The sequence below is a fragment of the Euphorbia lathyris genome, chromosome 1 (genome assembly GCF_963576675.1).
Source record: "Euphorbia lathyris chromosome 1, ddEupLath1.1, whole genome shotgun sequence".
NCBI lineage: Eukaryota > Viridiplantae > Streptophyta > Magnoliopsida > Malpighiales > Euphorbiaceae > Euphorbia > Euphorbia lathyris.
In genome coordinates this window covers 102,315,536-102,330,569 of record NC_088910.1, presented here as the reverse complement: position 1 = coordinate 102,330,569, position 15,034 = coordinate 102,315,536, and the positions used below count along the sequence as shown (strand labels likewise).

Here is a 15,034-nt window from a genome sequence, read left to right as displayed (position 1 = left end):
TTTGAAACCGATGCTTTAAATATCCGATGTTTTAAATATCAGTTTCATACTATGAAAGAACTGTTAAAACATCGGTTTCATACTATAAAAGAACTGTTTGAATTAAAACGAACATGTATTCTTTTGGCAATCCAAACATTATGTTAAATATCTCACGTTGCTTAATTAGATAGCTATATATCATCCACTCCTTTGGAGATACTATCAGGATGAGTTATTCACACATTAACATTAGATCAAATGGTATGTTAACCAAAACTAGTTAAATTTTTTGAAAAGTACCAATATTGAATTATCCAAATGATAGATAAGTAGGAAATACATAGAGTAGATAAAATGTAGCCTAGAATAATTAGTATTACTTGACATATTAGCTCCTGAAATAAAAGTTTGAACATTCAGATATTCCTATCTAAAGTTTCATCTCCTTGCCGTTTTTACATCATTCGTTCAGATATGGTGTTTATTTTTACAATAGTTGATTAAATGTCACATCAACTAATCCGATGAGAAAATCGAATAACCTTCAAAATGACTTTATTGAGACAAAAGCAAACTTACTCGATTTTATTGAAACAAATTAAACTTTTTTTTAAAAAACTTTTTAAAGATATTGTCTTAACCAAACCAAAATGCAATACAAACTAACATCAAAAATCAAAAGTTGAGCATCTCATCTCATTCCACAGACCCGGCAACTTTTTGCGCGCTAAGGATGCTATTGGCAGTTCTTAACCTTTTTCTCCTCAATCTCTCTGCTATTGCAAACGCCAGCTCCAGTGATTGTGATGCATTTAGCCTAGGGTCACAGTGGGTATGGTAACGCGAATTTAAGTCATCAAAAGTCACGGTCTTTGACCCTCCAACGCACTCTGTTACATTCTGCCCTGTCATCTCGAGGTGGACTCCTCCAGGGTAGCTACCTTCTTGATCATGTACATCAAAGAATGCCCTCAACTCAGCCTGAACACAACCATAGTTATTAGTTACTCCAATTAAATCCCCCCAAGGCCTAAATGACTGAGCAATTCATAACATTCAAAGTTCAGTAGAATGGAGTTCATTAGATATCTTACCCTTATTGAGTCAAATGGCCTAGTCTTGAGACCACATGGTGCCTTAATAGTATTTCCATGCATGGGATCACTAACCCAGGTGACTATAAGCCCAGCCTGGCGTACGGCTCTGATGAGATGGGGGAGTTTTACCCGCAGATTGTCTGCACCCATCCTCGTTATTATTGTCAATCTTCCAGGTCTGTTGTGAGGATTCAGAATTTCACATAACTTTACAAGCTCCTTTGGATCCATCTTGTCACTCACCTATGCAACAATCCACCCATCAATGAACCAAAACCATAAATAAATAAGCTCGAACACAGTTGGCTGAATAGTGTTCCCTCGATAATTTAATATCAAATGGCATCAAAACAACTAAGCCAGCTTCATTAATTTTACATCTCATAATCCGTAACCCTCAACTTATTGAACACAAATAATACAGCATTATGTATAGTTCCCAGCTCCCTAAGATTCGAAAGGTTGCAATTGTCACTTACCTTGATGCCGAGAGGATTGGCAACCCCTCGTAGGAATTCAACATGTGCTCCATCCAACTGGCGAGTCCTCTCGCCTACCCAGAGCATGTGAGCAGAGCAGTCATAATAGAGGCCAGATGTTGAGTCCTCTCTGGTTAAGGCCTGCTCATATGGCAAATGAAGGCACTCATGAGACGTCCAAAACTCAGTTGTATTCATTACAGGGTGATCAACAGTGAGACCTGCCGCAGCCATGAACCCTAAAGCCTCATCAACTCTCCGTGCAAGTTCCGTGTACCTGGTTTCAACCAAAACAGAAACCATTCAATACAGAAAAAAAAAAAAAAAAAAAAAAAAAAAAAATTAGAAGAAGATACAAGCTCCTGCAAATTAATAGAACATGTTTGCAGAAAAATAACAATTTCACAAATTATGTAGCAGAAATTGAGGTCATCAAAGTCTAGCTAGTCATAGGAAATCCTCAACTTTAATAGACTGTTATACATTTAGATAGAAACCAGGAAGCAATCAAATCATTCGAGATCAAATAATGTAGAAGTAAATCACTTCCATCATAGACCATGCAAGGCCTGGCAGTTCGAAAGGTGGTCAATATGCATGACCAAGATGGATATGAAAGTGTAGACGAAAACAAGACCCAAAAATGAAAAGTCTAGCCCACAGATAAATAAGAATGTTCAAATTCATTATGCACCTGTCTCCTTGCTCGCTATGCAGTACAAAGTCGAGATTCCATTGTGTAACTCTTTGCATTGCAGCATATCCACCAGTTGCGAAGGCCCTAACGAGATTCAAGGTACCAACAGACTGCAGGTATGCTCTGATCAACCTTTGAGGATCAGGCATTCTAGACTTCTCGTCAAAAGTATCAGCATTAATATTGTCTCCTCGATAACTTGGGAGCTTCACACCATCTTTTATCTCAAATTTATCTGACCTAGGTTTTGCAAATTGGCCTGCCATCCTTCCTACCTATAACAACCAAAAAGCAAAGAAAATTTTGATATGAAAATTTGTTTATACCGAACTATGCAAGGCTCCAAATAGGAATATGGGATTTATGCAAATGCTACACAACACTTGAGCAAAGTAAACTGCATTAAGTATCAAACACCTGTTAGAAACCAAACTCTTAAAAGGCATAAACCAGTAGAAGATGGAGCATAAACCAAGAGAATCAAATCCCAGAGACTGAACATTTACACAACTGAATCAGTAAAAGTAGAATCCACAGTAATGAAAAAATGCAGCAAAAATCATTTTCATTAGTGAGAAACGTGATACCTAATTTCGAGTATGAGAGACGAAAGTGAGGTATATGATCTTAATATGCACACTGAAAGATGAAATGTAATTAATGTGTTGTATGAAAATTGCAGATACGAATGGAAAACTACATCAAATGAGACCATAAGTATTAAAAATTAAAATTGAACATCAATAATTAGGGAATCTGATTCAAAAATATTCAACTCATAAGGTAAGCATCCACAAAGTATAATATTTTCATAACTAAGCATGCATCGAATTTGAATGAACAGAGTTGTCCTATTTCAGAAAAAGAAATATTTGGTAATATTCTAGTCTAGCAACTTCGCAGCTGATATGCAGTTTTCCCAGTATGATTCCTATAAAGCTCTTTCCATGAGAAACAAAGGTTTTTACTTGGTATATCTTCTTAACCATTCGAAGGAACATGTTGGTTTGGAGACTTTCAGAACAAACATCATATAAACAAATACATAAGCCAAAATTATGGTAGCAAACACAATACAACAGCTACCTACAGATGTGGATCCCTAACCTCAAACTAGGAGAGGTTAGTGATAAAAGCTTAGTTCCTAATATAGATTAAGCAAAATGAAAATCAGAAATTATAAATATTGAATTTCTGCAGAAATTAGCACTCTATGAAACTGGATTTTTCGCAATAAATTCAGGGCAACTAAACATAGAAGAAGAAAATGAAAGAAAATCCCAATACTCAAAAAATGCAATTATACTGGCATTCAATACAAGCACATAGTAATAGTATATATAAAATTGGGACCTTGATGATGGGCATTTGACCGCCAAAAGTGAGAACAACACCCATTTGGAGCAAAACCCGGAAGGTGTCCCGAATATTATTAGCATTAAACTCTTTGAAACTCTCAGCACAATCTCCACCCTGAAGAAGAAACGCATTTCCAACGGCAGCACTGGCTAATCTTTCCTCGAGCTTCCTCGCCTCCCCAGCAAAAACAATGGGCGGGAAGCTAGAAAGGCTCTGAAGCACCGATTCAAGTTCATCCAGATCAGGATAATCAGGGAGTTGCTGGGCTGGTTTCAATTTCCAGCTATCCACCGCCCAGTTGGAAGAAACTGCGTTAGATGACGAAGTGGACACTGAGGCGACAAAAAATGGTCTGGATTTCTTGGCGCTGACTGAGGGGGTGACGTGTAGGGGGAAGATTTGAGGTTTCAGAGAGGAAGCGGCGGTAGGATTTGCGGCGGCGAGATTGGGAGAGGAAGAAGCAGAGAGAGCCATTGCTTCTAGAAACGGAGGAATGAATGTGGATCAGTGAAGCCACGTAGGTATATAATTAATAGAATATACTGAAGATGAAAGGCGTATATTTTTTCTCTTGCCGGTGATGTTGTCATTAATTTGAAACGGTGTCGTTTAGAAGGAGGCCGTTTAGTTAAATTAAAAGACAACAAAAAAACTCTTGCTTGCTCGAAAAAGACAAAACGTAGCGGTTACAAGTTGCCGCAATTTAAAGTGACTTTAACTGGTCTCTTTTGTTACATGAAATTAGTGTACAGAATGTTTTGGTTATCTTAATATTTGGTTGGATAAATTAAGATTTTTAGCCCAGATTAACATTTTCTTTTCAATAAGCTACGATTTCATTCCTACACTTGCACAATTAATCATTATTCTCCATATTTCAATTTTAGCACAGTTAACACGTTTAATTTTTCTTAAAATTATCCACCAATTTTATATATTTCATATTGCAATGCAAAACTCTGCTTAATGAAAAAAAATTAGAATACATTACAACACGAAAAATTGAAAAAGCTAACCAATGAATAAATTAGGCACAATTTGTGTTCAATGGAAACATAATGAATTATAGCAAGGTGGGATACTTTGCATCCAGGAAGTCTCTCAGAGTTCGAGCAGCTTTCTGACCACCCATTAATTCACTTAACCTCTCTAATGGAAGAAGAGCCAGTTCAGCTAAGCTTTTACAGCCCTCCATTATAGCTCTGTAGTTTGAATCTGTTACTCCTGGAAGCCGTCTCAGAAGCTCCACCGCCGATGTATTGTAGTTCTCTGCTCTGTAATCACATAACCAAGAAAAATGAAATTCCAATCGTAATTATGCAAGCTCTAAACATGGCAATGAGGAAAGAGAGACAGTTGTATGCATCTTGCCTGACGTCATTTTCGATGATACCCTCTTCAGATGGGACACCAATTCTTGTTGCCTTAGATTCATCAGGTTCATCCTGATTTGCCTTGAGTGAGGCAAATATTTCAGCAGTAGCATGCAAACTCCGAGACCAAATGATGCGGAGACGAGGGAAATGAAGAGCCAGCAATGACAGCTTCGATATTATACTATTTGGCATAACATCATCGCTGATATCACTTGCTGACTGCAAATTCATATCCAAATAGTAAATCAATGAAACAAGCAAGCCAACCCTAAACATATCCTCTTAGATTTAAGAAGCTTGCCTGAAATGAGAAGCTTTTGTCTTGTGAAAACTCGATCAAAAGAACAGGTATTCTATAATAGCGGGCCATTGTTTCGATTTGGTGGTAAAGACGGCCTGACGTGAAGCTCATAAAAAGATCTTGAATACTCTTTCTCTCCACACATATTAATGGAGAGAGGATATAGTCTCCCACCTCCAAGGTTACAGGTATAATACGCATACCTTTTTGGTGGAGAACATTTGGAAGGCTGCTCATAAATTCCCTCATGTCCACAATGACCTGAAAAATTAAAATTTCTAAAGAATATCGTGCAGCAGATAGAGGATTGGAAAAGGCGAACAGGGGCTATAATACACACCTGCATTTCTTTCTCAGCTTCTTTTCTTCCACCAGCCTTTCTGGTAACTGAATTTAGGGAACTAGAAGGTTGTGACTCCATGGAAGAACTCAATCCAATGCCATTTGTATTCTGTACCATGTGGAATCCAAACAAATATAAGGAAATAGTAACTGATATTGATACTGTAACTCAGCACTACTCAGGCGTTGTTTAGTTTTTGGAGTTGTCCATATTTTCCAATTTGTAGTAAATTAACATCAAAATGATGTTTTCCACAGCTAAGCATAACTTTGGAGGATGGAGAAAAATATTTTCCAATTCTCCATTTCTAAGAATTTTACAACCAAACACTGATTTCTATTTTCCAATTTTCTAGAAAAAATTTCTAGTAAACGGGCTTAATTTTCCACAACTAAATATAGGGCAAATGACTTTATGAACAACTTCAGGACAATAATTTATAGAAACAATGAGATTATGTGTAATTTAGTTACATGTATCACTGAATTAGCCTCATCGCAAAGAAGAATAAGTGATTCTGTTGACACTATTAGCAGACAAAGCAAATATGAAAATAGTAGCACAAAAGTTGAATCCTGAACATTGATTACAAATCCTCCAATTCTATAGTGTCCTACCAACAATTCCTCCTTTAACAGGTTCAAGCTACATCATAATTAAAGTGATATGAGCTTAATAAAGAGAATACAATCTATAGTTCATATGACTATCAAAGATTTTTCTCCAATCTTAAGATTTGTAATTCATATAGATTAAAAAGGGAAAGGGATACCAGTACCCAAGGAACACGTCAATCTCCAAAATATTATATCCATTGAGGATGAGAAAGAACTCAAGTAGAACATACCTGATCAACTGGAATCATCATCAGGTATGTTCTACTTGAGTGTTTGGTTGTAAAATTGGAAATTGGAAAATAGAAATCAGTGTTTGGTTGTAAAATTCTTAGAAATGGAGAATTGGAAATAGTAGCACAAAAGTTGAATCCTGAACATTGATTACAAATCCTCCAATTCTATAGTGTCCTACCAACAATTCCTCCTTTAACAGGTTCAAGCTACATCATAATTAAAGTGATATGAGCTTAATAAAGAGAATACAATCTATAGTTCATATGACTATCAAAGATTTTTCTCCAATCTTAAGATTTGTAATTCATATAGATTAAAAAGGGAAAGGGATACCAGTACCCAAGGAACACGTCAATCTCCAAAATATTATATCCATTGAGGATGAGAAAGAACTCAAGTAGAACATACCTGATCAACTGGAATCATCATCAATGATTTCTGCCGGATCAAGGATTCAAATGCTCCATTTTCCCTTCGTATGCTTGCCTCAAACTTTTGGACTTCAGTAGAACTTTCATAAAAAAGGAAATAAACTTTCACCATTTTTGAGGGATTTTCAGCTTTATAGACTTCAATTTCTCGAACAAGCCTCATGTCTGGATGGTAAACAATAATTACAGAGGGCTTTAGAATGTCAAGTATGGACTCATCACTTTCTTGAGCATAAAAATGCACTGGTGGTATTCGTTTAGCAGTGCCATCTGAAGTATCAGGCTGTTGAGAATGCCTGCGAAGGATTCCCTGCTCTATAGATGCACCTTTGAAGTTGCCTTCACAATATCCATCAGCAACAGGTCTATCATACCCAGAAGTTTTGCCATCATGCCCAGAACTCGACAATTCAGGTTTATCGCTTGTTTTGACTTTATCACTGACATTATCGTCTTTCTTTTCAGAATTTTTAGCATTAGCTCTCTGTTTTTTGTTCTGTCCTTTCCCCCTTTCTTTTCCCTGTTTGCTGCTGTCAAGAGGCTGTGGTTCATCCTGAATAATGCAATCTTTGTTACGCTGATTTCTGATTTCTGATGCAGCTGCCAACAGGGCAAAATGCTCCTGCTTGTTTATGCTGCTTGCTTCCGTATTTAGTGCAGCTGTTACAGGGATAACACCATCAAGAATGCCAAATCCCTTTGATTCCTTTGGTTTAGGCTTCTTTTTCTGAGGTTTTTGCAAGCCACGCAATTCTACTTTGCTCAATAAGTACTTCTCCCACTCTTCTTGCAAGACCTTCAAAAGGAAATATACCAAAACAGTCATTTTCAATGACTTGTACAGCTGCACTAATTTCTAGTTTATTTGCTAAGCTGAGGAAAAAGTTCTATTTCATTGCTACACACTAGCTCAATTTAGCTGATAGCCAGTAGAGATCCTTCCAAAGACTTAATATTAATTCCTAAGTTAGCAAGTTACAAGGACGAGTTCCCCTTGATATCACAACCTTGTCTTTACAACATAATCGAAAACTTTACCTACATATCAACAAAATGAAACTACTATTCAATTGCACAAAGTAAGTAATGAGCACCGAAATGAGCTGCCAAAATGAGTTAGACACAAGAAAGGATAAGGTGTTGAACTGCATTTGGCAATTGCTGAAAGAAAAAAGTGCACTTGTGTGAAATTGTAAGCACTTGTCCAAAGAGAGGACAAAACTTGAAAGGGAAAAAAAGAATGAAAGAAACAATAGAAAAACCTTTTGTGGGCCATTGGTGATGAAGTCTTCAAGCTGCATGCATGAGCGTTCATCTTTGCAAGCCACTAGAACAATGCCATTGTCATCCTCTCCAATTTCAACCAAATTCTCTTCTCTGTGCTTTTGCCTTTCTTCCTCTATCTCTTCGAGAATCTCCTATAACAAGCAAATTTATGTTAACTAACACTGGATTCTGCAAGCCTTAATAAAAATCTCCTTCATCTTTCATTTTATAGACATCCACACTAGCACTAATAACCATAATTGTAGCCAAAGGGGCCATTAGTAATACAGGAAAATAGAAGTACTACTGAAAAGATCAGGCTCAAGCACTACTTCTCCATTGATTACAACAATAAGATAACATAGAAATTGGAACTCACTCACTCACACGTAACACCTTCCACTTCGGTGCTGCCTCCAAAACCTCCTCCAGTATTATTCCACCATTTGGATCAGTTGATGAAGTTCCATCAGCTACTGAATCAGCATTTAAAGAAGCAAATTAAGACTCAAGGAATAGGTAATTGTCAAATACAAAAAGGAAATGAATTAGATGCCCTCACCTTCTTCCTCATTATCCTTCCTCTTCAGTTTCCTCTTTTTGCTGGCAGTGCTACTTCTTGAGCCATTTCCTTTTGCATCATTTGACCTCGCCAAACGATACACACGCTTCTTTGCATAGTCAAATATCTTAAAGCTGGACTCTGCAAATATCCAAACAGACCGAAAACTCTCTGACACCCTAAGTGTATCCAAATATTTCAGATAACTGACTGCATCATACCTAAGAAATAAAACAATTCACAAATTGCTATTAGTGCACAGATTTTTACACGGCTAACAATGACTATTTGTCCAGCATTCCCATCAAAACCTTGAATTTGAAGTATAAGTAATAGACCAGAATTGGATGATAAACGTACTTCTCGACTGTTTATGATCCTATAATCTCCTCAATCTTTCTTTTTTCAAATAATATTCTCTTTCTACCTAAAAACAAACATTACCTGACAAGATAGTCGAGCAACTTTCTCAAGGTCTTCAAATCAGAAACCAGCTGCTTAGTCTTCTTTCCCAATACATGCCAAATGGGATCCAATTGCCTCCTCACAATCTCATCAAAAGATTTAAACAATCCATTCTCCACAGTCAGATCCTCAACATCAACCTTATTGGTCTTCCTCATCTCTTTCAAACACGCATCCATAACTTCCACAATCGCCTTCTGTATCCCCACCATGTACTTATTCATCGGCACCCTCACATCAATTACCTCGGGCGGAGTCCTCTCAAGCTCCTCCGATACATAAACCTGAAACCTCGGCCAAAGATGCAATTTTTTTATATAAAGAGACTTCATTATACGCTCCGTCTTCGAAAACCCTGCCACCATAGCGTGCGGTTTGTCGGTGAAAGCACGGATGTAAATGGTCTTAGATAGGGTTTTGAGGATTCGGGCAATAAAAGCTTCTGTCGCAGTTTCAGAAAGAGAGTGGACATTGAGAAGAATCAATCCCGATAATGTACTGACAGGGACTCTATTACTGAGAAGGTCAACGATTAGGATTCTAGGAGTAATGAAGAAAATTTGGCCGGAGGAGTAAAGAGAGAGACGGTAGTGGGAGGGAAGCTCGGCGGTGATTTCGGTAATTTGGTGGTTTTCAGGGGAGTGAAAGGGGTGAGTGGTGAAGTGGTGGAGGATTTGGGATTTTAGGGAAGTAGAAGGGGAGAGAATGAGAAGAGTGCCTTGAGAGGGATGGTGAAGGAGAAGAAGAGAAGCAAGAAGTTTTGAAAGAGACAGACCAGAGGAAAGGATTACCAGTCCGCCTGATGGTTCCTCCAGGAGGTCTGTGATTATGTGCTCGTGAAATTGGACCATGCTTCTTCCGGTGGCGGGAAGACAAGTGTTGATGGTGGTGGTAAGATTTAAGAAGAATTTCAAGGGTGGGGAAATTGGGATTTGGAGGGCAATGTAAACGACATCGTATAGGTGGGTTTGAAAAAGATGAACCCGTAGGAAAACAAACCTGATCTGTGTTCAAAGACTTTTATATCCGTTTTAAAGTTTAGAAAAAAAAAAAAAATGCAAACCATTAAACTTGAGTATCATAGCTATACTTTTCATATAATTTTATATATAATATAAATGAATTTATTTCTCTAAAATTATTTTATCAGTGTCAAAAATTGACAGCATGGTTGAGTTGGGATTTCATCTAAAATTTATGAATTTAGTTATATTCCACGAAAAAAAAAAAATTAAAGTACAATTTTTTGACTGACCAAATTTTCATCTTTTCCAATTTCATTAATCTAATTCAAAATAAAGGTTGAACATTTACACTTCTGTTAAAAATTAGTCAAAATCCAGGAATACCCACGACCCAAGTAATTGGAATTCTAAACAAATAGTAGATGAACCAAAATTGACTTCATAAATATACAGTTAAAGAACAGATTAACTGAGATTGGGTACATAATGTACAATAATACAATCAGAACGCAAGGGAATGAGAAGAAATATGTGTACATAATGAATAACTTATTTCTGCAATATAATCTTACACTTGTGTTCTTCATTTCTGAAGTTGGTGCTTCAGACAAGGGTATCTTCATATCTTCTTAACTTGATTTTGCATTTGTATCAATTTCTCCATTACTCATCTTGATTCTTCGGAACGTTATGGGAACTGGATTCACCAAAACAGACACATTGATATTGTTCCAGACATCTGATTTAGTTGGGAGCTGTGCAATCTTTTCTGCTATTCCCATGTCTTCCATAAGAACAGAACCAAAGACCGTATATGAATGTTTCCATTCTTGGTGGTCGGCTAGGCTAATTAAAAATTCTGGTCCGGAACCAACCCATGCAACTGAACCCCTTTTTATTGTTGGGCAAACTTCTCTGGGGATTTTCTCGAATGCTTTTCCTTGAGCTTCCAATGTTCCTTGAATCAATGCAAAAGGAGGGCCAAAAGGCGCCTGAAAGAGTCGAGGAAATGAGGCTTAAGTTCCAGAATGTAAGAGTGAGTAAATAGCTAAGATAAAAAAAAGATTTGCGCTATGGAAATGACAAATCGAAAACTAATACGCAGAAGCTTCGATCCATTGGACACCTCAAGTAATAAATGCTTATAATGTAGAGAAACAAAACTAATATGGGGAGTTCTGCTGAAACCAATTTGATGCTTAAGAGATGCAAATTAAATTTGTTTTATACAGCAGAAAATTGAATGGTGAAATGGAAAGGAATCAAATGAATCCTCACATTTTTTATGTGGTTTCCTTCCGAATCCCAAAATTGGCCTCGGCTCTCTGCTCGGAAAAATTCGCAACCAGCGCAATGGTGCAAAGCTATCAACTCAAGAATGTAAGCAACAGAATGAGGAGCACAATCTGGGAAAAGCTGCACAAAGCCAAGTATCAACCCAAGGGAAAATTTGTTTGAAAGAAAACAGAAAAATGGAAAACATAAATCCAAAGAAAGAGGATGAAATTAATAAATCAGGAGAAACTTTTCAAAATTACTCAAATAGGAAAACAATTAAACAAACATGATCATATACATATATAATGATATGAGATGACAGGAATCCTAATTGCTTTTATGTAGACAGGTGTATCTCAAAGCAATAGAAATTAATTACAAACCTTAGCAGAATAATAACTAATATATGACATATGATTAGTGTCAATAGATATTACATTTTATCAACACAAAACAAAGTTCTAAATTACGATACTCTGGAAATCAGATGAGCAATTAATGACATGCAAATTCCTTGAATCTTTAGCATCTAATGCGAAATAAACACACCGACATAGTCATCTCTTGATTGTGTTCATTTATCACCAAGAAGTACAGATGCTACTCCGGTTAGCTAGCTAACAATCTATAGAAGTTGCCTCTGGAAAAAATTAACAAATTGAACTTTAAATATGCACTACAAAATATGATACTCTGGCCAAACACAATTGAAGCAAATCAAATTCTTGTCACAAATATTTGGATCATAGTACACCAGTCAAGAGCATGAAGTCTTACTTTTATGTGAAGAGTTCCATATTTTGTTTCCAAGCCAATAATGCCCTATAATGAGTCAAAAATGTCAGCAGCACATAGTTTGAATTCAATATGACCAGAAGAGCAAAGATATTAGTGCATAACAGAAAAAAAATGAAGAGAAAAAATCAACAACCTTAAGATGCAGAGGAACATTTACACAGTGAGATTACATTAAACGCATTTCAATCTCAAATGAAATAGGAAAGAAAAAAGGATAACAAAATTGGATACCTCTCCTTTTCCAAAGATGAGTCCTGAAGTCCAGCTAACTTTGGCACCTGCTTCCTGCTGATCAGGGGAGAATATATCCTTCTGTTTCTTCAACCAGCACTGGACAAACAAATGAAGAAAGTCGCCCTGATGAGATTCTAAATAGAGATGACAATTCTAGATTATCGGATCAAAATCCTCTTATGTTATCTTATGATTATATATGATATAAATGCAGGAAAAATGATAATCGTGACAGAAATTGTCACCCCTAATTATAAATAAATGTAGTTACTGGAAGCTTTTAAACTAATATATCAGATATAAGTTCTTAATAAATGGCAAAAAGCTTTTAAAGTAAGCTATTATAATCACTTGAACAATAAAGCCAAGAGAAGACTTTGCAATTGAACTAATTCATAGTTTATAAAGTTAAACCAACTAAAATTGGAGCTAAAGAAAACTATTAATCATGATTCGTAAGGCACGCATTATTAATTTCTGAATCTGCAATTAACTTCAGATAAGATCACTGATGCATCCAGGATTAAAAAAGTGCAGTAGATCATGCAATCCAAGTAAGTCACAAAGCCAAAAATGAAAAGTCAAACACCAAATTCAATCTGACCTCACCGAATTTCGATCCACAAAGCTCTCTATTCCCGCAAAAAACCCAAGAATCACACAAGCAAGGCCCGTCACTGCCATTACACATAGTCTTACAAGCTTCGCAGCATTCCCTGGAAGAATTGAACTTAAACTCTGATCCCCACTTCACTGCAGTTCCCCAAAGCTCCAAATTGTCAATCCCTCGACAGCACCCTCCACCATTTCCGTCATAATTCTCCTCTACCAATGCCAACGACTGAGTTCCAAAATTTGAAAAAGTTGAATTGGGATTAAGCACTAATGAGAGAATAGTGTAGACCAGAGCACAGGAGATGAAACCCAAAAAAAGAAGAGTGAGAGATGAGAAACGGGAAGTTTCCGAGTCGTTTTGCCTGCGACCCATTTGAGATTGGGAATGCAGAGCAAAACACGGCGGGATTTAGAAGCTGTGAAATGGGGGAGAAAGAGGAAGATGTTGGGTTTGTGTTTGTGTTTGGCTTGGCGTTGACTGATGGGAGAGAGAAGAATCTGAGGAAGATCAGCCATTATGACGGACAAATTAATAATAATAAAAATGAGAAGGGAGAAGAAGGGAGGTTGAAAGAGAGAAAAAGGAGTGGGTGAAATGGATGCGTATAGTCGGCTGGTTTTGTTTCCATTTGAGAAGTTGACAGGGAAGGGAAGAGCAAGAACATGAGAACGACACCGTGTCAATTCATTCTTTTTTGGTAATAAATTGAAATTCTTTCTAGGGAAAGAAAAGAAATTCCAAATTTGTCACCAAGACACTATGGTTACTTTGTTTTTTTATAAGATAACCATTACTTTATCTTTTTCACCATTAGATGGTGACTTTGTTTTTTTCCACCATTAAATTAATTTTATATCTCATCATACAATTATGAAAAAAACAAAGTAATGGTTACTTTGTCAAAAACAAAGTAACCATAGATTGCACCAAGAAAAAAATGAAATAATTAAAAAGTTACCTCTAAGGAGTTTCCTTCCTACCATTAAAAGGGCTGAATTAGAAGGGCTAGTGTTTCGGATAATTGCTCGAAAAATAATATCGAGCTCCCCTATTCTAACTAAGGATGAGTATCGTTCGATATAATCCGGAAATTTGGAAATCTTCGATAAACTTAGAGTTCTAGCGAGAACTCCAAGTTCCCTCTGAACCTCCTGTTTAACTATGGTCTCGCGAATCCTCCTTCTGAGACCTTAAGCTAGTCCCTGATCCTTCAATATAGCAGCATCACAACTAGCAAACCCACTTCTATTATGCACGCAACGGAAGAGAGGATCAGGGGCTTCGAAAGGAGGCTACAAATGCTGCGAAATGAACAGCAATCGCTCAATGTGCAGGCTAGTGAAGAAGTAAGCCACCGACTTTGAGATATGCTTTTTCTCGAGTTTGAGCCCTTCTTCTTAAAGTCGGCTTTTTAGTTTCCCCCAGTCAATGAGCTCCATCTAACCGGAAAGAAGAATTGTATCTAATATAGTCAACAGTATAATTCGGTTCAGTTTAAAAAATCGTCAACGGTTCAATTTAGTTTTGGATATTTTTATTTGGTATTCGGTCAAGTTTAAGAATTTTCAAAATCCATACTAAGCCTAGTTGCAACCGTCAGAAGTGGGGTGAAATTAGAGATTGTCAAAAGTTACATAACATAACAAAATGAAATGGAGTAGTTTCACTCAAATGGAACGATATAGTTCATTTAAATAAAACATAAGAAATAAAAAAAAAATTATATAACCTAAACGGCTAAACCCATTCCCTCCCTCCCTCCCCATTCTCGATTTGCAAGGTGACATCAGTTCAGCAGCACAGAACTTCTCTTCAATTTGATCTTCATACTATTATATGCTCAGTGGCAAATACATAGTTGTTTGACTAGGGAGTCAATTTGACACCAAACCGAGCGAGGCAATTTTGCACCAACCGAAAAAATTCAAAAAAAA

General features: G+C 36.8%; 3 protein-coding genes across 4 annotated transcripts; all 3 read right to left on the bottom strand.

Annotated features, from left to right (window-relative positions):
- Positions 1-330: 330 nt before the first annotated feature.
- LOC136209275 (phospho-2-dehydro-3-deoxyheptonate aldolase 2, chloroplastic-like) lies at positions 331-4,129 on the bottom strand. The gene is made up of 5 exons (XM_066000704.1): positions 3,609-4,129; positions 2,253-2,530; positions 1,559-1,835; positions 1,077-1,322; positions 331-963 (listed from the first exon to the last, which is right to left on the bottom strand). Exons 1-5 carry the CDS (start codon positions 4,086-4,088, stop codon positions 679-681), a joined length of 1,566 nt encoding a protein of 521 aa, XP_065856776.1. The 5' UTR covers positions 4,089-4,129; the 3' UTR covers positions 331-678.
- Positions 4,130-4,616: 487 nt separating this feature from the next.
- Positions 4,617-10,188, bottom strand: LOC136209261 (DNA repair endonuclease UVH1). 2 transcript variants are annotated; one of them, XM_066000689.1, is made up of 9 exons: positions 9,189-10,188; positions 8,745-8,965; positions 8,570-8,655; positions 8,179-8,334; positions 6,894-7,712; positions 5,632-5,742; positions 5,292-5,552; positions 4,986-5,209; positions 4,617-4,888 (listed from the first exon to the last, which is right to left on the bottom strand). In XM_066000689.1, exons 1-9 carry the CDS (start codon positions 10,058-10,060, stop codon positions 4,678-4,680), a joined length of 2,961 nt encoding a protein of 986 aa, XP_065856761.1. In that variant the 5' UTR covers positions 10,061-10,188; the 3' UTR covers positions 4,617-4,677. The 2 variants fall into 2 exon arrangements, with proteins under 2 accessions (XP_065856761.1, XP_065856768.1); XM_066000696.1 differs by having other exon boundaries at positions 8,570-8,658; positions 9,189-10,176.
- A 405-nt stretch (positions 10,189-10,593) lies between these two features.
- On the bottom strand, positions 10,594-13,660 carry LOC136209251 (uncharacterized). The gene is made up of 5 exons (XM_066000677.1): positions 13,089-13,660; positions 12,482-12,580; positions 12,230-12,274; positions 11,453-11,590; positions 10,594-11,166 (listed from the first exon to the last, which is right to left on the bottom strand). Exons 1-5 carry the CDS (start codon positions 13,470-13,472, stop codon positions 10,804-10,806), a joined length of 1,029 nt encoding a protein of 342 aa, XP_065856749.1. The 5' UTR covers positions 13,473-13,660; the 3' UTR covers positions 10,594-10,803.
- Between the last annotated feature and the right edge of the window lie 1,374 nt (positions 13,661-15,034).

Excerpts from the sequence above, each read along its gene's own strand:
- LOC136209251 (XM_066000677.1), bottom strand. The coding sequence starts at position 13,472 with ATGGGTCGCAGGCAAAACGACTCGGAAACTTCCCGTTTCTCATCTCTC. Across the intron at positions 12,581-13,088 it reads GTGGATCGAAATTCGGTGAG|TGCTGGTTGAAGAAACAGAA; the intron begins GTCAGATTGAAT and ends TTGTTTGTCCAG. Across the intron at positions 11,591-12,229 it reads ATGGAACTCTTCACATAAAA|CTTTTCCCAGATTGTGCTCC; the intron begins GTAAGACTTCAT and ends GGCTTTGTGCAG.
- LOC136209275 (XM_066000704.1), bottom strand. The coding sequence starts at position 4,088 with ATGGCTCTCTCTGCTTCTTCCTCTCCCAATCTCGCCGCCGCAAATCCT. Across the intron at positions 2,531-3,608 it reads GTCAAATGCCCATCATCAAG|GTAGGAAGGATGGCAGGCCA; the intron begins GTCCCAATTTTA and ends TGGTTGTTATAG. Across the intron at positions 1,836-2,252 it reads CATAGCGAGCAAGGAGACAG|GTACACGGAACTTGCACGGA; the intron begins GTGCATAATGAA and ends GGTTGAAACCAG.
- LOC136209261 (XM_066000696.1), bottom strand. The coding sequence starts at position 10,060 with ATGGTCCAATTTCACGAGCACATAATCACAGACCTCCTGGAGGAACCA. Across the intron at positions 8,659-8,744 it reads GAAGGATAATGAGGAAGAAG|TAGCTGATGGAACTTCATCA; the intron begins GTGAGGGCATCT and ends ATGCTGATTCAG. Across the intron at positions 4,889-4,985 it reads ATCATCGAAAATGACGTCAG|AGCAGAGAACTACAATACAT; the intron begins GCAAGATGCATA and ends ATGTGATTACAG.